This window comes from Lipotes vexillifer, unplaced genomic scaffold (genome assembly GCF_000442215.2).
Source record: "Lipotes vexillifer unplaced genomic scaffold, Lipotes_vexillifer_v1.1 scaffold1442, whole genome shotgun sequence".
NCBI lineage: Eukaryota > Metazoa > Chordata > Mammalia > Artiodactyla > Lipotidae > Lipotes > Lipotes vexillifer.
Genome location: NW_006797379.1, coordinates 278,747 through 300,992, shown reverse-complemented (window position 1 = coordinate 300,992; position 22,246 = coordinate 278,747). Strand labels below are relative to the sequence as shown.

General features: G+C 34.5%; 1 protein-coding gene across 3 annotated transcripts in view; it reads left to right on the top strand.

Annotated features, from left to right (window-relative positions):
- CNKSR2 (connector enhancer of kinase suppressor of Ras 2) overlaps positions 1–22,246 on the top strand; it is a 258,846-nt gene that overhangs the window by 73,658 nt on the left and 162,942 nt on the right. For all 3 annotated transcript variants that reach the window (XM_007469301.1, XM_007469302.1, XM_007469303.1), the window contains exon 4: positions 868–955. In XM_007469301.1, coding sequence (XP_007469363.1) covers positions 868–955 — 88 coding nt within the window. The remainder of the gene's footprint in view (positions 1–867; positions 956–22,246) is intronic.

The following is a 22,246-nucleotide window of genomic DNA, read 5'->3' as shown; positions in this document are numbered from 1 at the left end:
TGATTGGCATTCATAGACAAGAGAAAGGGTAAGGACTAATGGAAAGCCACTGAATTCACTTGGTGGCAAATCACTTGCTTGGGAAGACTGCTGCTGTCTGTAACATTCTTGAAAATATAAACCTCGTACCAATATATATTATTTACACGCCAAGTTGTTTGAAAAGGGATGTGAAGTGATGTAAGTAATTGGTTTGGTACAAATAAAAACCTACTTAAGTTCATAGAGGTGGTATATTAGTGTTTAACTCTGGGCTGTGGAGTCTGGAGTCAGACTTCCTGAGTTTGAATACTAGCTCCACCACTTACTAGTTTTCACTTAACCTTTCTCTACCTCACGTTTCTTATATGTAAAATGGGAATGATAATAGTGCCTATCTTATAAGAGTTGTGAAAATTATTTGGTACATGTAAAGCGTTTAGAAAAGTAACTGGCATATAGTAAGTCCTCGGTAGGTGATAGCTGTCATTAGACTAGCTCTGAATTGTGACTATTTCAAGAAGCCACTGGACTCAAAATCTTACTTTCATTTGAAAATAAACTAAAATGTCTTTGCTAAAGCATGCCTTTTTGGTGTTATTTTATTTTAGATGTAGTGAAGAGACCTCGTAAGAAGTACAAAAGAACTTTTAAATATTAAGCACTAAAAAAAGAGAAATTTGATGGAAAGCAAACATTTTTCTTGAATTCTCTTCCAAGCATTTCCCTCGATTTTCTTCCTTAAATCTGTTCCGAATATTGTTTATCACTATGTAAACTTCAGAACAATTCATTTCATATTATTCAAAACCTTATTTTAGGCTGTTTTATTTGGGGAACTTTCAAAAGCTCTTCCTATTAATCACAGTTTTCCTTTTTCCTTTATAGATCACCATTTGCTGCTGTCACAGACTATTCAGTTACAAGGAATAATGTCATACAGCTCTGCTTGGAATTAACAACAATCGTGCAACAGGTATTAGCTGGAAAATTTTTCTTCAGTTAATTTATTAGCTATCTCATATTCTAACAATGAGAAGTACTTGTATTTACCAAGAGATTATAAAATACTGGTTTGGGATTTTTCCCCTTTCAAAGACAAATGGTTCAAAAGAAACCAAATACATAATTCATTGGAAAACTATGCATATAGCCCAGTAAACAAGAGTTTTATTTATCAGCAGATGTAAAAGTAATCTGAATCTCCAGAGACAGCTTTATAATAAATAAGTCGGTTACTCTCACACTTTTAGTGGGGATGACTAAACTGTATGGCCTTTCACAAAATTAAATTAATCCATTTGAATAACAATCTGAGACTTTTGCTCTAAGACACCATTAGTTCCTTATTAGTACGACTGTAGTTTCATTTATGTAGGTATACATACAAACAAATATACATAATAGCCTTTAATTATCACCTTAATCATTTAAATGATCTATTTACATGACCCAGTTTTTTTTACTTTGAATATTATTTAAGCCAGGGACTCCAAATCAAACGTGTTCAGTAGTGCAGCAGCTGATATAAATGTCCTGGCATAACATGGAGAAATGGTAGGGGAGTGAATTGACTAGTACATATCCTGCAAAAATTTGTTTAAATCTAATAATAAAACACATCTGAGAGGTGTGAGGCTAGCTACCACCACTCTGTGTAAGCCTCATGTCAACCTATTGCTGCTGCTACTGCTGGTACTTTCTCAGGGTGCCATTTTTTGTTAAACTATCCAGTGATGCAGAAATAGGGAAAGCAGAGGATAAAATGTGATGATACAGAAGATTATTGGGGAAATTCATGATTTAATTTATCCTTCTACTCCCTGTCCTTTATGACGAGGGATAATTTTCTTATATTGCCTGTATTTTCTCAAATAAGAAATGTTTTTAATACAGTCTTAAATGTTTCAATATATTTTCTGTTGTACCGTATAGATTTTATTAGCACCATTTCTCTGAAATTGCAGGTTTATGGAAAGGAGAGTAAGTTTGTGGCTTTTAATTGTGGAATACAGCAGACATTCATCAGGATCATATCGTAGCAGTAAGAAAGTAACTCACTGCTGTTAGTCACAAACATGGATGAAGATGATAAACATTTTATCAGCCTTGAAATGCTGTTGTCTCACTACATGTCTTCATATTTGTTATCAGTAAATTTTATTTCTGAATGTCAAAGATTTCAACTGGGTATTAGGGAGAAGAGTGGCATTTTAGGGCAAAGGTCAGCAAGCGTTTTCTGTGAAAGGCCAAATTTTAAGTATGTAAGGTTTTGTAGGCTTTAATGATATAGGCTATATGGTGTTTGATCCAACTATTCAACTGCAAAAGCAGCCGCAGACAATGTGTAAGTGAAATCAATGGACATGGTGATGTGCCAATAAAACTTGTTTTACAAAAACAAGCAGCAAGTTGAATTTAGCCCTGGGCCACAGTTTGCTGACTCATGTTCTAGGGCTATGCTAGTCCAGTGTGGTTCGTGGGCCAGTAGCATTATCATCACACAGAAACTTGTTAGAAATTCAGATTCTTGGCACACACTCCAAAGGTACTGTGGGGAATGCCCAGGAATCTGCATGTTTACTAGTTTTCCAGGTGATTCTGATTCTCATACACTGTTCTAGGGCATGGGAATGAAAGAACAGTAATATAATCTATGGGTAATTTTTCTTGTAGATCTGTACTGTCAGTGACATTTCTTCAAAAATATGTTTTCTAAAGCTGTTTTTTTTCAAGCCATTAAACTTGGCCAGAGATTTGAGATGTGGATAATAGACTATTAGTTTCTTCCCTTTGACCATGAGAGAAAGAAATTTTCTCTGCTTTAAGGGTACCTACTGCACAGTATTTGTATGATAATCATTCATAGTACGTTGGATATGTGTTCAGTAGCAATCTATATGCCAACAGTCATAATAATACAATAATTATTATTATCCGCTACATGACAAGATCTGTGATAACTATTATATGTATTACTTAAGGTTTTCATTTATACGTGAGACCCAAAATAATTGAAATACTGTGGAATTAAATGGGAGAATTGGTTTATTTTTTAACTTTTTAAACATGAGAAACTCATACGTATTATCCATTCTATGAGAATACGATCCATCTGATGTCACCTTCTAAATTAATGTCATTTCCATGCATAATTATGACAGAAAGTGGGTGTTTTTAATTTCTTGTGTCTCCTTTAAACATCTGGATCTGGATGGCCAGTTTAAGGTTAACTTTTGAGTAATTGGCCCACTCTTTGTTGCCTTGTAAACAAAGACTGCAATTCTAAATGGCAACTCATAAGTTTTCTTGAAAATCTTGAAGGAGAATCAGGTGTATTTATTTTCACTGAATTCATTCATACTTAATGTTTTCCCATATCAAAAGTAGATAAACAAAGTGATCTTTAAAAAAAAATTACCTTTCTTTTAACTTTTACCGTAGAGTGAAGTCAAAAATGGAAAGTTTTCTATGTTTAGAACTCACAGGTTCCAGAGCATACCTCTGTCACGCTAACCTTCAAATGTTACATTACGAATGGCTGAAATGATTTTCAGTGACTTAAAATTTCCTGTAGAGGCATGTGCAGGGGTGGAAGTGCAGTTTGTGTAAGATAGGACTAACCCACCCATTCTGCTATTTTAAGAATCTACCATCTAAGTAACAAGTGATGCAGTTTTTGTTTCCAGAACGTATGAACACCTGCTGTAGACATCTACTTCATAGAAGACATATGCCATTCTGATATTCCCCTCAGAGGCTTGTCCATGCTCATAACAGGACCTTTTAACAGCTGCACTGTTTGGCTCAACATTCTCTTGAGGAATCTTACGTCAAGGCATAATGGGTTTAAGTTTTGCTATTTACAGATCAGGAAACATTAGGTAGAATAGAGAGAGAGATACTTTTACAGATTGAACTTTAAGTACATTCTGTCTTGACCAAGTAATTGAAATACTCCAAGTATACAGAGGACGTAGAAGGACTTTCTGTACCCTCGACCACTGTACACTCTGTTTTGAAGAGGATGCCTTGCCCTTCTTGGGAAGAGGCCGCCTTGCCCTTCTTCTTGCCCTTCTTTTGAAGAGAATGTCTTGCCCTTCTTGGGTAGCAGAAACATTACCCATTTCTGTTTTTTTTTAAGTTCAGTAGCTCATAACATTTCTCACAGTTCCTTCTACCTCACTCTCATTTTCCCATTATATGTCCTGTTCCGTGTGTCACCTTTAAGATGCTTCCAAACAGAAACTTCTCTGTATATGGGTGTTCTTGGTTCTTGCCTTGCCTCGCCCCTCCCAACATGTTACCTGACTTGATATCTTAATTCACTTACTTTAACCAGGTCTTTTATGTGGTACCTTAAAGGAAATATTAGATGTAAATTTCTCTCAGTAAAATACATCTTCAGGGCTTCCCTGGTGGCGCAGTGGTTGAGAGTCCGCCTGCCGATGCAGGGGACACGGGTTCGTGCCCCGGCCCGGAAAGATCCCACATGCCGCGGAGCAGCTAGGCCCATGAGCCATGGCCGCTGAGCCTGTGCATCTGGAGCCTGTGCTCCGCAACGGGAGAGGCCACAACAGTGAGAGGCCCGCGTACCACAAAAAAAAAAAATCCTCATGACATTCTGATTTAATCTACTTATAAGTATAGAATAGATCACTTTCAGACTAGTCATCCCAAAGCCCAGCTCCAATTCTGTCACTTTCAGCAATTTTCCCCTAATTTCCAAATTGATTACAAATTCCTCTTTGGAATTCAAAGGACTCCAAGTAAGGTTCTAACATAATTTCAATTTTATCTTCTAGTACTCCTTTGTATCTTAATTGTACTCCAGTTCATGTAGATGAGTTATTGTTGGTAAAATAGATCTTGCAGTTTCACCTTTTTATGTTGTGAGGCCTCCTCAGAACTTGTCCCATATATCTTTTTATCGCTGCCTGTCAAAATTATGTCCCATCCTTTAAGGCCTCTAGGAAATGCCACCCCACTCATGAAACTTTTACTATTTCTCATAACTGTTTGTATACCCCCTACTTTGACCATTTATATTTAATCAACCATGGTTGATGTGGTTGGGATTAAATTAAATATACCACCTTGTTCTTTGTCTTCTATGTCTCCAATCTGGTCTTTGTTCCTTTTTCTGTATTAATTATTTTTTATGATTCCAGTTTGTCCCCTTTGTTGACTTATCAGCTACAATTGCTTGTTGTATGAGCAAAGGTAGAAATCCCTTAAACTTACTTTACATGCATTTTAGATCTTGTCAGTTATATTCTGCTGTGAATCATAATTCTCTGACTTCCATTAGACTGTTATCTTCTTGAAAACAGGAACAATGTTGTGCTCATTACTTGTTAAAATAAATCGACCTGAGCCCCAGTTATCCCATGTGGTTAGCACATACTCATTTATACTCTTCCAGAAAAATCTAGAATTAAATGCTTAAATTGTTACTTATTTTTATTTCAACTCCTGTGTAAAAGCTGCAGTTCTGTCTCTGCTACTCATATAAAGAACCCCAGAGATATCCAGAGATACCCATCACTTTACATCTCAGTTTATTCACTAATTAAAATAAAAATATTGATCCTCATAACCATTTTCCAGTGCTAGAATGAAAGTGAACAAAACTTCTGAAACACTATGCTGTTATATAACACTAACAAAATATAGTTTTTTTAGAGGAAACTTAATTGTAGGCATGATATGAATGTAAATCATCTCTTAAATAATCTATTATTTTTCTACTGTTGTGTGATGTCATATCTTTGATACCAAGTCTTTCTGGGCTCTGTGGTCTGTTGCTGCCTATCTTGGCAATAGGAATGAGGATGGTAATTAAAATGATGAAATAAAACAGTTAAGTGTTTGCTTCTTGATGATGAAACTACAGGTGATTTTAGTTTATTTAGACTATGTTTCTGTATTTTTCAGATTTTCTAAAATGAATTTGAGTTATCAGAAAAACATAAAATGAATGCTATGTACATTGAAGAAATACTACTTTCAGTTTGATGAAAGAGCACAGCATAGATGAATACTTATTATATTTTAAAATAAATTACATAGTTTACAAACAGTCAGTGTCCATCTAATGGTCTCATTCAGCCATTAAATACACACTAATCATCTCATTCACTTGGAATTGTATGCAGTATCAAAAGACAGAATTAAACTTAAGCTGCCAGTAAAAGAGGCCAACTTGGATAAGCAAAGTGTAGACTTAAAAATATATATCTAGGGCATGCATTTATTACCAGGCTTTCAAGAAATCTCATCTGAACAGTTATGATGATAGTTATGCTTTGAAATATGCTGTACTTCAAATTATTTTCACTCAACTTTAATTATTTTTATTCCCTTTGAGCAAGATGAGATGATCAATATCTAAAAATAAACTGTCACAAATAGCTTTTTTTTTCCCTTCTTAACACAAAGGAGTGGTACTATGAAGTAAGTGGAAAGTGCTTTTTGATATTGGCTACTTATATTTAAAGTAATGCAAACATTAGAGGAGAAAGAGGAATTTCTTTTAACAAGCTCTGTTTGGAAGAATTTATTTAAACTTACTGTATCTGTTTTTCTTATTTCCAGATGTGATGGGTTTAGACAGTTATAGTTGAAGTCTTTTAAAGAGATTCTTCCCCCCAACACCTCTTCCCCACATAAGATATAATAACACATTTGAGAAAAAAGGGAAACTGGTTTTAAAATCTTAAATGGGAAGAATTCTCACAAAGAACTGAAGCTTCAGATATTTAGAGCACTGTCAGCACCTGAAACAGAAAAATGAGACAGGTACCCACGCACTTCTTGTCAGCATTGAAATAATTGCCATGATGCCTACCCTAATGAGTATCAGCTTAACCTAAAATTATTCTGCTGCACCATTTAAAATTTTTTCCAGTTCAAACACAAAAAATGATTAATTAGATTGTCACTAGTTAAGAAATGGGTACAGAAGTATCAGTTTGCAAGGTGAAACTTTGGTGGAACTTAGAATACTTGGGGCAAGGGACGGAGGGTGGGGACAATGAGTATTGGGAGATTTGAGGCTTAGCCCTGTTGTTTCATGAGCATTTCACCTTGGACAAACCATCTATAAACAGAAATAATTCTGTCTATTATTGTGAGAATCAAATTAGATGTATTAAAAATGGTTCACAAATGTGAAGTGAAAAACAAAAGTAAAGTAATATTAATTATAAAATGGATGAGAAAAAGATTTGATACAAAGAACTAGAATAACAAGTTTGTTTTAAATAATAAATGTACACAGATTTTTTTCTCCATTTGGTGTTAGTTTTCTTCAGCTACATGTACAGTGAAGGAGATACTGAGAGAAAAATTTCAATATGTGAAACATTTTAAATCAGATTTTGAACTGTTAAATGCAGAGTGAAAACTTCCTTTTTTGTTTATTTAAAATTTTTAAAAATTTAATTTGTAAGTCAACTTTTTATTTTGAGATAGTTGTAGATTCACATGCAATTGTAAAATGAAGACTTCCTTTTAAAATTCAAATTCTGCTGATATACTCTTACCTGAAATGGTCCCTTCTAAATTATATATTATAAAATGTTCTTGTGTTTTCTCGTGGGCTTGCTCGTTTTTCATCCTTTTAAGACTCATTTTTCCATGTCCTTGAGTATCACTGATTTTCTGGATAGTGTTTGAAACATACTTCTTGCCCTTACCATTCCCAGCTTAAAGTTAGAAAAGAAAAAAGTTCAATAGTCTTTCACCTAAGATGGTTATAAATAATTTCGGAGATGAAAAAATACAAAGAAAAGAGAAATTTTAGAAACCTTTCTAAAAACATCAATCTATTTTAAATATGTGATTTTTTACCTACTGCATGGTCAACAATTTCCTTTCCCACCCTCTAAAATTTGAAGAAGTAGCATGTATTGTTCAAAACATCTTAACTGAGAGAATCTTCACTGAGGACTGGAAGTTTTTTTAGATGTTGAAAGAGAGCTTTTATGGTCCTAGCTTGTATTCGTTCCATTGATGTTGTATGCCATCTGTGTAAAGGTTTGTATGTAGCACACTCTATACTCCTGTAATTTCTATACTTTTTTAAATTATAAAAGCAGTGTAATATGCTTTATAGAAAAATTTAGAGTAATGAAAAGAAAAAAAAAACATTGCTTGTAATCTTTCCACCCAAAGAAAACGCCTGTTATCATTTTGCTTGTTTTCCTTGCCATTTTGCCTGTTTTCATCTACATACACATATATATTTCCAAAATGGTCTTTTTCATTTACTATTGTGCCATAATTTTTTTTAAATTTTACTGCATAGTTATTAGGTCTTTTGTCCTTTAAAAAAGTTTATAAAATAGTAATACTCATTAATTTAAAAAATGCAGAAAACCATAAAGAAGAATAGTTACTGTCATCCCAACTTAAGCACCAGAAACAACTGTGCCACTGCTTTGGTCTTTCCTCTCATAAGTGTCTTTACTTAAGTTGTTATTCTGCCTTTATGACTGTTCATTTGTTTGATTTTTTTCCCCATATTTACCTGTCTGATGTATTTTGTTCCTTTCTAACTCTTTGTTCAAGAAAATGGAAAAAATAGTCTTCAAAGGTCAATAGTGGAAATGGTTCTTTTTGATGGACATCTTCCTCTAAATTATGTGTGTGTGTCCTTTCTAATCATTTTTGTTACCTTTGCACCGTTTTAAATACATATCAGTAAAAGTAAACTATTTATGAGTTATTCTTTAAATATACATTTTTAAATAAAAATGTAAGTGAGCATATTGAGTATATGACCCTTTTTAAAAAATATTCCTGCTTGAATTTAATCTAACCTGTTCTAACTTAATCGGGTTGTTATTTACTCTAGGTAAAATACCCAAGAGAAAATAAGAGCTTTTTTAGGACTTAATTGAACTGGTATTTGTGGTTTAAATTGTTAGGGCATGTATTTATAAATAGTAAAAATTTTAAATAAAAGATTACAGAATTTTGTAAAAATAGCCTTAGAAATGATTTTTTATGTTTTATTAAGGATTTAAGCAAGAAAATTTGGCCTATGAGTTTATTGACAATACTATCATATTTTACTTTATTATGTTTTATCTATATGAATATTACGTCCTTTACCTTCCTAGTTGACACTTTATATTATTTACTCTTAACTTTCATGGCAAAATTGGTTAGTGGGCTTTGACGTAAAGTAGATCTGAATTCATTATGGCTCTGCTCTTTACAAACTGTCTGAACTTGGACAGATTACTTCATATCTCTGATAACTCTGTCTTTATTTGTAAAGTGGATCACCAACCACCTTGTTGGATTATTGTAGGTGAATTTATGTGAATATTGGAAATTGATCTAGTTCATGATCTGGCATTTTAGTGGGTGCTTAATAAATGGCGATTTTAGTTACCTTGTATAGCAAAAGATCTTTGGAAACTCTCAGTTAGTTTGTTGTTTCACACAAAACTTAAAGGGGTGATTCTCTGCTTACTTTTGGTACTGAGTGGCAATGAAGAAAGACCTGTTTCTACAATGAGTGATTTTTTTATAAATAATTTTGGTTTAATTTCAGATGATTTTAGAATTTTAGGCAAATTGGTAACTATATATGCTTCATATTCTGGATGATATTTTGAATGTCCATGTGCAAATGGAATACAGAAATTAATTTTGGCTACTTGTGAATTTGCCATCCCTATCCACATATTCAAGCAACCTAGAGTTGAAAATGGAAAACTCAAAACTTGTAAAGGTAAAAGGCTAGTGTATAATAAATAGTGAGTCTTACAGAATGTGTGTTGTAATAGGGATATTAAGATTCAAGTAGTAGTGAAGTACATGTAAAGTTTTAAAATGGGGATATAAATTATACTGGGGTAGGCAGGCTACATTCTGTGGTTCATGTAGTAAGTATTAAACCATATGAAAGCTCAGCCAGGATAGTCTATCATTCATCTCAAACACAGCTTTAAATATTATTTTTGCTATATTTTCAGGGTTAGTGTTTAAGCCTTCCTGAATCAGACATTCTAGGTGACCTGAAAAATGGACTTGGGCTCTTGGGATTTGAAACTGGTACATTTCAGACCAAAATCGAGGACAAACTTTATATGTAATTTTTAAACAATATGAATTACATTACTTAGCATACCTGTTGAAGGCAATATGAAAGATACTGGGTTTTTTTATTTTATATTTAAGCCATATATTTTAGTTCAATTCTCAGTCCTTTAAGTTTTCTTCAGTTGTTTCGGTTGATGATGAATAAGCAAAGCCATTATCTTTTCAAACTTTTCTTTATAATCCTAACGTAGTGAATCAGGAGTTAGATATAGAACTATTAGGCACAGTACCCAGATAGATTGAGGACTTTTTTTCTGAAGACAGATATAAAACTAAAAACATATAGAGGGCTTCCCTGGTGGCGCAGTGGTTGGGAGTCCGCCTGCGAAGGCGGGGGACACGGGTTCGTGCCCCGGTCCGGGAGGATCCCACATGCCGTGGAGCGGCTGGGCCCCTGGGCCATGGCCGCTGAGCCTGTGCGTCCGGAGCCTGTGCTCCGCAACGGGAGAGGCCACAATAGTGAGCGGCCCGCGTACCGCAAAACAACAACAACAAAACAACAACAACAGAAAAAGCATATAGAATTTGCAAAGCTGAGATTATGCTGTGTATATATGTCTGTATCCCACTGAAGGCCTAGAATATAGCATTATAACCAGAATAGATCTAAATACACAAACAGAGAGAAAGAGAAATCCTCATTCTTGATGTTAAAAAAAAACATGATTATTGGTAGCTGCAAATTTTCTGAAGGCTCAGACTGAAAGGTAAAGAAGAGTGATGAAATTATTATGATAATAAGACTTTAGGAAAGCATCTTTCTGACACTTTTTTGTGAAAAAAACCCCTTTAAAACGTACTATATATTATATGAAAATGAAATAGGCTGTTTTTATAGGTTTATTCTTTTACAAACCTAGACTATATTGCATGTTATCTGAGCATCTTACCAAAACACTTTTAAAGATGTAGATAGTATCACCATTAATAATAACAGAAGAACTAGATGTGTGGTGTAGTATACTAATTAAATTCTTTTAGATAGCAAATGACAGGATACTGTTTCTCAGACATCTGTTTTGTCACTATTACATTTCTAAATTTATGTAATATACACAAAAGAATGCATGCCATATATATGTTATGAAGCATAAGAATAATCAGATACTCATAAATTGGCCATTTAATTTACTAACTAGAACATTACCAACATTGTCTTAGTTATAACTGTGCTCCTCCCCATCTCATTACCCTGCCTCTTCTCAGGGTGTTTTTTTTTTTTTTTCATAAAATAGTTGCATACATTTTCTAAACATCTCATTTAGTTATGCTTGTCTTTGTGCTTTATAAAAATAGTATCACTCTGCATATTACTTTTTTCACTTGATGTATTTCTGAACTCATTCATGTTTTGTTTAGTCACTGTAGTTCATTCACTTTCACTTCATATAATACTTAATTGTGTGTATATACTCCAATGTGTATCCACTCTCCTGACCATGAATATTTGGATATATACTTATATTTAGTTATGTATGTAGGAGAGTAATTGCTGGCTTATACAGTATACACATGCTCATCTTTACAGATGTACCACATCCTGTTCCCAAAGTTTTATTGCTTATTTATGTAATGTACTTTCATTGTCTTCCTACCTTCTGAATTACTATATTTTGTCTTACTATGCAGTTCACCTTTTGAGAGGCTTTTAAAATTTTCTCACAAAGACTCCAAGAAGATAGAACTTCTACCATTATTGCTATACTGTATATAAGGAGACAGATGTAGAAAGATGGGTTAGGTGATTCTTAACCCCTGTAGGTGGTCAGTTTTTCAGAAGAGAATCCCTGATATGCTCCCATTTGTAATGTACTGTGATGATTCTTTTTAAAGAATCAAGCCAAACGTAATACTAATCCATTTAAGAAAAGATTTGCAGTGGTGAATGCAAGTTGTCTGCCTTTTGCACCTCTGTGTCTCCAGTGCCTGGCAAATAAATGTCTGTTGCAAGAATGAAAGGATTAATTTTCCCCTTGAAATTTCACCTAAAAAAGGGTTACAGGATTTTCAGTGTAGCTGCTGTAACTCATTCTGATGCTGATGAAAACCTGAGAGAGAACTAAACAGAGTTGATAAAATCCAGGTATATCGTGATTATTACAGATACAAAATTAGTCCTTAAAATTTTAAGGCTGCTTTTTCCTATTTCTTCTCATTTTAACGCTTGTAACTCCAGGGAGATGAGTTGGGAGAGACAGTGGTGATGGCACCAGCCTCCTTGTGAAACTGGTAATGAGCTAGTGAATTGGGGAGGGGAGGGGAAAGGAATTATTATGGAGAGGATCAGAAGCTTGGAGGGGAGGGCTGGTTTTGGAGCTAAAAAAGGTTCCTATTACTGTCCAGTCTGCTTCCCACCCTCCCCAAATAAATCCATGTGTGCATTTCCGAGTAGCATTTAGAATGCTTTTGTAGCTTAAAAATTCCAATTTTGATCTGATAGCAAATTTAGAAACCTGAGCCCTAAAGGAATATAGAACATGATGTTACTGGACTATGCAGTGCCATAGCAGGAGTTATCAAAGTACCTAAAGGGAAAAATGAAAAGGTTTGATTAGGTAACTTTATTGGTTCTGGTTCTGCAAATATTTCCTTGTGTATCTTGCTCTTATTTAAGTGCTATCTGCAAAGTTTTTAATGCCTTTTGAAATGTCTACCCTAGCACTATTCAGCAGTTATTAATACCATAACTATTAATTTCCTTTTCAGTGTCTCACTGTTTTCCACAGCCCTCCTCACGCCACTAAATATCTCACTAGCCCTCCTGTTTCCTCCCATTTAAACTGTCTGCACAAATGTTCTCCTGCCCTGTCTCCCCATAAAGATTCTGAACTGCCTTTTAAAATTGAAATTTATTTGGCCCTTGGCTCTTCTGTTCATCTTTTTAACCCCTCCCTCAAACCATATCTGGATAAATCCTATTCCTTATGACATTTAAAAAGTATTAGCAAGAAAAAAAGGGCTATGTAAAGTGTAATAGGCAGGCGATAGTATCATTACTATTTTGAGGTTGGCAAAATGCTTTTACAACATGTTATAAGATTTGTTCCTCACATTAATCAGGTGAAGTAGGTAGACCAGATGTCATCCCAATTTTGTAAATGAGTGAATGGAATTTTAGAGAGGGACAGTGACATAGTCAGTTAGTGACATGGCCAGGACTCAGATCCAGGTGCTTTGACATGGTTTGTAATACTGCTTGCTCATTGTTTCTCAAGTTTGGCCTCATCTTAGAATCAAGTAAAGAACTCTTTATTTAAAAACACTGATATCTGGGTCCCATCCAAGACCTATTAAATTAGACTCTCTGTGGTGGGGTTGTAATCAGTATTTTTTAAATGATACCTCAGTTGATTCTAATGTGGAGCCAAAGTTGATAACCACTGTGATATAGTCACACTTTACTGGTTTAGTATGAGATGAACGTGAGGTGGGAAGAAAATGTATGTGATCAAGAACAGTGTTTACCAATGGTTGGTCCATGGACCATGATTCACCCGGGGAAGCTTGCTAAACATGCATATTCCCTGGACTTCACCATGGCACAGTATGAATGACTGAGAACTATGGATCAGGAGGTTCAACTATTGATAGGTGATATCAGCCCAGAGCCCACACTTTTATAAAAGAGACTAGTTAAAGTTTTGAATTTACAACTGTAGTTATCAATTCATAGTCTATCTGTGCCATACATGCATATCCAAAGGGATCAGACTCGTCCTTTGAAACATCAAATACAAGTTATTAACAAAAATGGTCATTGTGCATTTGTAATAAGGGGAGAACCAGTGCTAGAAACTAATGTGGTGTCAACAGACAGAGGCAGGAACTAGAGTTACTAAAACAAGAAGGAATAATAATAACATTTTTAGCATTTACTATGAATCATATTATGCCTTACATGGATTATATCATTGAATCATTACACAAAATCTATGACATAGATTTTCATACTTACATAAGATGAACGCAGCAAATCAAAGAAAATATAGAGCTACTAGTTATAGGCACTGATTTTCTGAGGCATTTTGCCCTGCTGCCGAAGTAGTTTTTAATATCCCAGGCCTCTTGGGTTGGGTCAGAATAACCACCAACATCAGATAGGTAATTCAGATGAAATTAGGCCCTAACACAAGTGAAATAATGGATTGAAATTGTAATTGATAGTGGCAGGTTGAAGAACTGGTCAGAATTAAGTAATTAGGACAAGTGAGCATGAATCAAACTTAAAAAAATGAGGCAAAAATTCTCTAAAATACAAGATGGGAAAAGACTAGATTTGCATGAAGGTAGCAGAATGTAATCTGAGGTTAATTGTGAATTACATTGTGTGAGGAGTGATATAGCACCTCATATTTCCTGAAATGAAGAGGTACAGTATGTAAAATTCATAGAATAGTTATTGCATTAAGCTCTGCGTTGGTTAGGTCTTCATTTGCTTGAGTGTTCTATTTCTCCCTCTTTTATGGAGGATTGTATCAGTCAAAGTAAGCTAGATTATGCTGTACTAACAACCTGAAAATGTTAGTGGCTTTTATAATACTCATGTCCAGTGCTCATGTTCCATGTCCATCCTGGGTTGCTATAGCTGTTCTCCACATCCTCTTCACTTCAAAGCTCAGAGTAGCCTCTTCTTGAATACTGCTGGCAGAGGGAAAAGAGAGCATGGTGAACTATGTACTGGTTCTTAAAGTTTCTGCGTGGAAATAAGACACAGCACTTTGGCTCACATTTTGTTGAACAAAGTAAATCATAGATCCATGGCCAACATCAGTGGCTCCAGGATGTTTACTTTTCCCTTAAAAAAAGAAAGTATATATTTAGAAATCATAATACAAGTCTGCTACAGTAATGAATCTCTAAAAAATTCCAATATAGCATTATACCAGAATTTTAAGGACAACAATGTTTATTTGACTATAAGGAAAGAGACAATAAAATTAGGTGCTGAAATTTTAAATATCAAGAAAACAGCTTGGTAAAGGTTGAATTTGAAGAATTTCTTCTTTTCCCTCAATAGTGTGTTTGTATGCATGTGTGTGTCTCTTGGTATTTTAAGTATAATCTACTGGAATATGGGGTGGTAGGTTTGGTGGGAGGGGGAGACTTCTCGAATTTTTTCAAAGCATAAAATTCTGCCTTATAATCACTCAGTGTATGACTAGGAAACACTAAGTGGATACTGATTTTGTGTAATATCTATTTTGAAGGTATACCACGTTAGGCCTAGATTTGAGCTAGTAGTATTACTCGGACAATTTAGTATTGTCTAGGATTTAAATATCTTATCATCATCAGTGATCTATAAATATTTATTGAGTGCCCAGGTAAGTGGCACTTTTTCATATGTTGGACACAGTTACTGAAAAGAAATGGTTTCATTTTGTCCAAGAAAGTGTATTCTAAGTAGATAAAAAGGACAAAGATACATGAGCTTAAGGAATTTTGTAAACTAATACTTAGAATTTGTTTCACACATACTATAACTTCCATTTATTTTCTGGCAGCCAAGTGTATGATGTTGAAGAATTAATGTTTAATTTATATGTTTATTTGTAATGGGGTGTGGTATTTATCTTTGCTTGAACTCTTTAGTTGAATTTGTCACAAGGGAAAAATTGTCTCCCAATTTTAGACCCTATAGATTTTCTTTTCATTGTGATATGTTAGATGGTCATTACAGTAAGTAACTTGAACATGTGGAAGCTAGAGAGACTTATAAAGAAATTTTAGCTTCGTTGAATGAATATAAAATTCTTGATATCTTTTGCATAATACGAATCTTCATGCTGAGAAAGGCCCAATTATTTTTGTTGAAAATATCTGCTGAGATCATGCAGATTAAAGTTTAAAACCAAACTCATGTTTAAAGTTATTTTAAAACTGTGAAACTCTATTTTTGTACAAAATAGGAGTATGAAGAGACTAAGTGTACTGTACTAGTTTGTATAGCAGTTAGTTTTGTTTTGAAAATATGACTTTAAAAGTTTCATTTTTTTACACCTAACCTATAAAACCAGTGTTAAATATTTACTGTGGAATATGAAAATAGAGAATCAATGGAAGAAAATAATCATAACTGATAAATTCACATTTTATTTATAGAGTATCAGAGCACCTTGAGAAATTAAAGAGACAGTGCAGTTGAATATAAGATTCCTTCTTTGAAAATATTGACAATCTAATGGGAAAGACTAACATATAGATTATTGATGGAAACATAAAATATGTACAGTTAGTACATATCTGATTGGCCATTCAAGATCATTTAGGTCTTGACTCAAGACATGCACAATAAACAAACTTGGTTCATAATGGGGATTAGCTCATTCACTGCCCCTTCAAGTTGTCAAAACAAAGCTATTAAAGTTAGTTACTGGATCACAATCTCACTCTAATGAGTTTTCTAATCAATGGTACAGTGACTTGACATTTTTACTTTTTATGCCTTTTGACAGTTCAATCTTGAAAAGCCTCAGTGGTTTTTGGATTTGTTGGAGAGCCACTTAGATGCTGAAAAACACAATCTGACTCACTTCTGCTTGTACCCCCAAGTCTCTATATGCTAAAAGATTAGTTTCCACACCCGTTCAACTGTTGGAACATTAGTCTTTCATTGTCAAGTGGAAGGCGAGAGTGATTAGAGTCAAATGGGGTATCATTTTAGATGACCTCCTGGGGGAGAACTGGAGCAGAATTTTGAAGAGGAATATGATCCAAGATGCAGAAGAATATGGTTATGTTCACCAACAGAAAGACTAGGATGGCCTCTAAGGTCGTGCCCACCCACACATTCTCCTCCCATTCTTTGTTAATTGCACTTTTTATGTTACAACTTGTAACCTTATTTAACCTAATGAAAATCTTAGCCAATTATTTTAAAAACTGGTCATTTTAAAATTTCAACACATACCATCCTTTATGAACATTCTTCTTCTCATTCCAAAATCACATCAGAAAGACTAACAAGTATGTGGTCATTGAGTCAGTCACAATGGTGAAGGGATTGCCAAGGAGGTAGTTGTGGGGTTATTGTACCTCTGCCTTGTTTGCCAATAACATTTATCTGAAATTAGAATGAAACTATGGCGTTTTGATAACACGTTCAGGAAGGATGTCGATGCCCGTCTATTCACCATGGACATTCCTCTTTGCACTTGGGACACTCAGTCAGCTTTCTGTCTCTGATGAATCTCAATTTAGTTTGGACTTTTATCTTTCATCCATTGCAAATCTTTTATCACTGGCACTGCTTTCTCTGTGCCCACAAAGCTATGTGATGGGTACTTTGGATTCATTTTCATGCTTTTCCATATATTACCTTACAGAGAGAATTGGTGTCATTGTACTGTGTGGCTACTGTAGATGTCATAGTAGACTGGAATCTGCCCTTTGCTGAAGGAAAAAAAAAACCTGAAGGATCTGGTTAATGAGTGGGAATTAAATCCCTTTATGTTTTCTTCCCAGACATTGCTTTTACTGTTATTTGTTTCTTGGTAAATGGCTTCTCCAACTGTTGGATGGACTATAGTATATTTCTCTAGACCTGCTCTGCTGTCTAACATGGTAACCACTAGCTGCATGTGGCAATTTTGGGGGTTTTTTTGGCCGCACCTTGCGTCTTGTGGAGTCTTAGTTCCCCCACCAGGGATTGAACCTGGGCCACGGCAGTGAGAGTGCAGAGTCCTAACCACTGTACTACCTGGGAATTCCCTGCATGTAGCAGTTGAAATGTAAATTTAATTAAAATTAAGTAAAATTATAAATTCAGTTCCTCATTTGCACTAGCCACATTTCAAGTGCTTAATAGCCACACATGTCTAATGACTATTGAATTAGATAGCACAGACATAGGATATATTATTATAACTCTATTATCACTATAAGTTGTATTAGATATGTATCTGTAACACCACTTTCTCCATTTACTCCTGGCCACACAACTAACTCTTCCTTCATCTGGCTCTTAAACATAAGCATTGTCTGATCTTGTCCTTAGCTATCTTCTCACTACACATATTCTTTTTTGATGAATTCATTGTTGTTTGTTTTTCTTATACCTTTAATTGTCTCTTTAATGTAAATATTTCCCAGATCTGGTTGTATTCTAGATCCACTTCAGCTTTTTCAGCTACTTGCTGGACAGCTTTGTATATGTCCTCTCAGCAACTTCTAATTTCATATGCCCAAAATAGAATTATTTTATTCTCCCTAAATTCTCTCTTCCTATCATCTCTACAGTGTTATTCATCCATTAGCCCTGGGGTAATGTTTAACTTGCCCCTCCCCATTATTCTCTCTATCTAATGAATCAGTCGCCCAATTCATTCATTCCTGGCTACATGTATGTCATCCACCTCTTCTCATCTCCCCTTCCACCATCATAACCTCAGTTCAAGTCCTAATTACATATCACATTTTCTATTGAAAAAGTATTCCGACTGACCTCCCTGCCTCCAGCTTTTCTCCCTTCCGAATCCATGCCTTCTTCCTCATCATTTTCGTAAAACATACGTTTGATCACATACTTCCCATACTCACACATCTGTGGGCACTCCCTCGTAGCAGAGTAAAGAGCATACTTATTCATCCTCCGTAGAGTTGAAATGTCTACTTGGTATGTCTAGAAAGGTACACAACTTTCCAGGTCTCTTCCATCTGAGACCTGGCACCAAAGTTACTCCTGTAACTAAAGGAAAGGAACAAGAGGAAAGGAACTATGAGAAAAGGAACAAGAGATGTCTATTTGAGTTGTTAAGCTAGACCAGAGAGTTTGAACTCTGCTCCCACCCCACCCCACCTCACCCCTGTATCCCCCCAGCACACACACACACACACACACACACACACACACACAAACACACACACACACGCTTATCATTCACATTGCTGTTTAACACCAACCATGGCACTAGGTAAGCTACCCTGACTTCAACCTCACCCAAATGAAAGTCACAAGAAGTTGTCAATCGACTGAGTTAAGTCTTTGCTACCCTAATAGAATGGGTCTTCAAAATAGATTGTTATACAAAAATAAAGCTTTTATTCCCTTTAAAACAACAAAATTCCTCCAGCCTATCATTAGTAGCTCTACACAGTATGACATTTTTTTCTAAGCTTTCTTTCTCACTGCACTCACGCCACATACCTTACACTCTAGCCAAATTGGTTTGCTTACTCCTGATTGTGCCTTTGTTCAGTGTTTTCACATAATTTGGAACGATCTTTCCTCATGAACCCCCAATTTCCAGATTCAAAAGCTATTTAAGGCCAGCTAAAATATCATCTCTTCCAGAAGGTCATTCCAGAGTTAAACAAGTAAGGATTTATCTCCTTTTTTGGGGGATCTTCTGTTAGCATTTGTCTTGTTTACGTTGTATTATTATTTGAATAGTTTCACCTACTTCTCTACTAAATAATGAAACAATGGCCAAGGACCAAGTTTAATTTATCTTTGATCACGTAATAGTCCCTGACAGTGAATTGCATTTAGAAGATGCGGGGGAAAAAAAAAAAAAAAAAACCTTTTTGGTGAATGGTGTTGTGACTTGAGTGAATGAATGAATGAATAAGAGTATAACACTAACTCATTACATGAATTAATCACTGAAGCAGCATATGAAGAAATTTTGATACCTTAATAATAGAATATGTGAAGTATTCATTATGCAAGTACCATTATCAAAGGATTACATAGATGGATTATTTAAATATTACTTGTAAGCAAAGCAATATTTTTAATATTATTTGTATAAATGTACTATAATATATGTACTAAAACGATACAGATGAAAATTTATAGCATTTATAAAGTTCCATGGAATAGTATATAACATTAGAGACATACACTGTTTCTCTTCACTCTCTCTTTATGTATTCAATATTAGTAACTTATGTACTGTTCTTGTGACTATCTATAATACACAGTTGATGAGAAATATTACTTGTACTGAGCATCCTAATCCCCAGGTGACAAAGTATTCAACATTTATGGTAAAATATATGATGGAATTTTTTAATGTATTCTGCTCAGTATAGCAACTGGATCATTGTTTCACTGAAAGGGTAACTGATTATGATCCTGTGTGGGTGATCTTATTTTGCTAAGAAAAAAAGGGATCAAAACTGAAGAAACACTCCTCTTTTTTATGAATATTGTCATATTAGGAATTTGGGGCATTTAAATGTGCATCACATGGTTTGTATAAGCATTATATGTAAAAAGGATAAAGAAGAAATGCAAGTGTTATTTTGCATGTACAGTAAAAGACAGCATGAGCTACTGAAGAAAATTCCTGGGAGTATATAGTGGCATAGCTCTAAATCCAATTTTAAAAATCTAAATTTAATTCTAACCTAAAAATAACTAGAACATCAGAGGTGTACCTTTCCACAGTATGAATAAGTTCATAAAATGGAGATTTCTCCATATGCAGTGCAATTTTATTTTTAAAACTTGGGGGGTATGACCTTTTGGGAAAAGATTTGGCCCTAAGTGGTAACAAAACCCACACTTCAGAACCAAATACTTTAAAATCACAATTTGATGGAAATAAAATAACTTACTGATAAGATGACTCCGTCAAAGTACCTAGGGCTGTATAAATATTTAGCACGGTAAAATGAACTCCAAGAAATTATAGCTTAACTAAATAGAACATAGTCATTTAGTTTCTATTCTTCTCCCTAATATAAAGCAGCAGGTTAATATGTGCTTTTTGTGTTGTTCTGCTTTATTGTTTCGTTTTTTTTATGCTGTGTCTCAACCGTTGTGAAAGCCTTTGGTTTTCAATAATGAAGAGGCGTTCTGGCTGAAAGAAGGTAGAGATACAGACAAGTAGAAGCAGTATTCAAAGTAGTAAGCTATTTAAAGAGAAATAAGTTTACTAGCAGGAAAAAAGAAAAACCAATCAATAAATTGGGGGAACGTGTAACCAAAACACAAAGCTCTGAGAAGCTGAGAACTGTTTAGAGTGAGCTAGCAGATACTGTTTGGAAAGTAGTTTACTGCTTTATGGATTCTATATATTTGATCATTTTTGGTTTGATTTGGTTTGGTATTCTTCTATCACATGATATCCTATGAAATAGAATACGTGTTTCTCAAAATATTATCTTTATCAAAATCATCTTGAGGACCCGTACTCTGGATCTACTGAATCTCTATTTCTGGGGATGGACCTGGGGATCAGCATTTTAACTCACTCCCCAAGTGATTCTCACATGTATACAGAAGTAAAATCTGAAAAATCACTGCAGTAGCTTAACTGTGTTTGGGTGTACTTCCATTGCTTTTGCAGTAATGCCTTTATTTTCTTTGCCTAAAGGACCTACTTTTTCTAAGACCCAATTAAAAGCCACCTTTCCTGATTTTTTTAAGGCAAAGTTATAGTTGTTTCCTCCTCTACTTCCCCAGCCCCATGATCCTGCCTTTATTATAGTAATTATTGGTGTCCCAAAAGTCTTGGTGCATATTTAAGTTTTAATAACTTCACATGTATAAATATGGTACAAACATCATTTGAATTTTAATTATTTCAATTTCTTTTACAATCATTTAGTTTTATTTCAAATGGTAAGTTTTTAATTTTAATATTTGTGTGTGACAGTTTTTTAGACCCATGGAAATACTCGGCCACCTTAGTCACCTGATGTAGCTCCCTTAGACTTTATCTTGTGGGGTCATCTCAAGTATGCATCAGTACTTCATTCTTTGAATAATACTAAGGCCAGGATCACAAATGCAATCCTTTTAGTCACTGAGGAAGAGCAGCTGATGAAAGTTTTTACAAAGTTTGAAATTTGTCTTGCACAATGTATAGCCCAATACAGTGTTTTTGTTGAATTTTAATAAGAAATATATTAATATTTTTAAATTTTAAATAATTGACCTTTCATATGTTGATTTGTGTAACTTCATGGCATTTATACTTCTAAAGTTATTGAAACTTAAAACTGCATGAAGACTGTAGAATTCTACATATTTTAACTTATTTGTGTGAATACCTATCTCCTTAAACTGCACTTCTCTAAGCCATGTTTTATTCATCCTTACATCCTTAACACAGATGATTAATATTTGCTGAATCAAGAGGAAAAGTACATCTATTATACATTATCCAATTGGTTTAATATATTCAGTATTATTAAA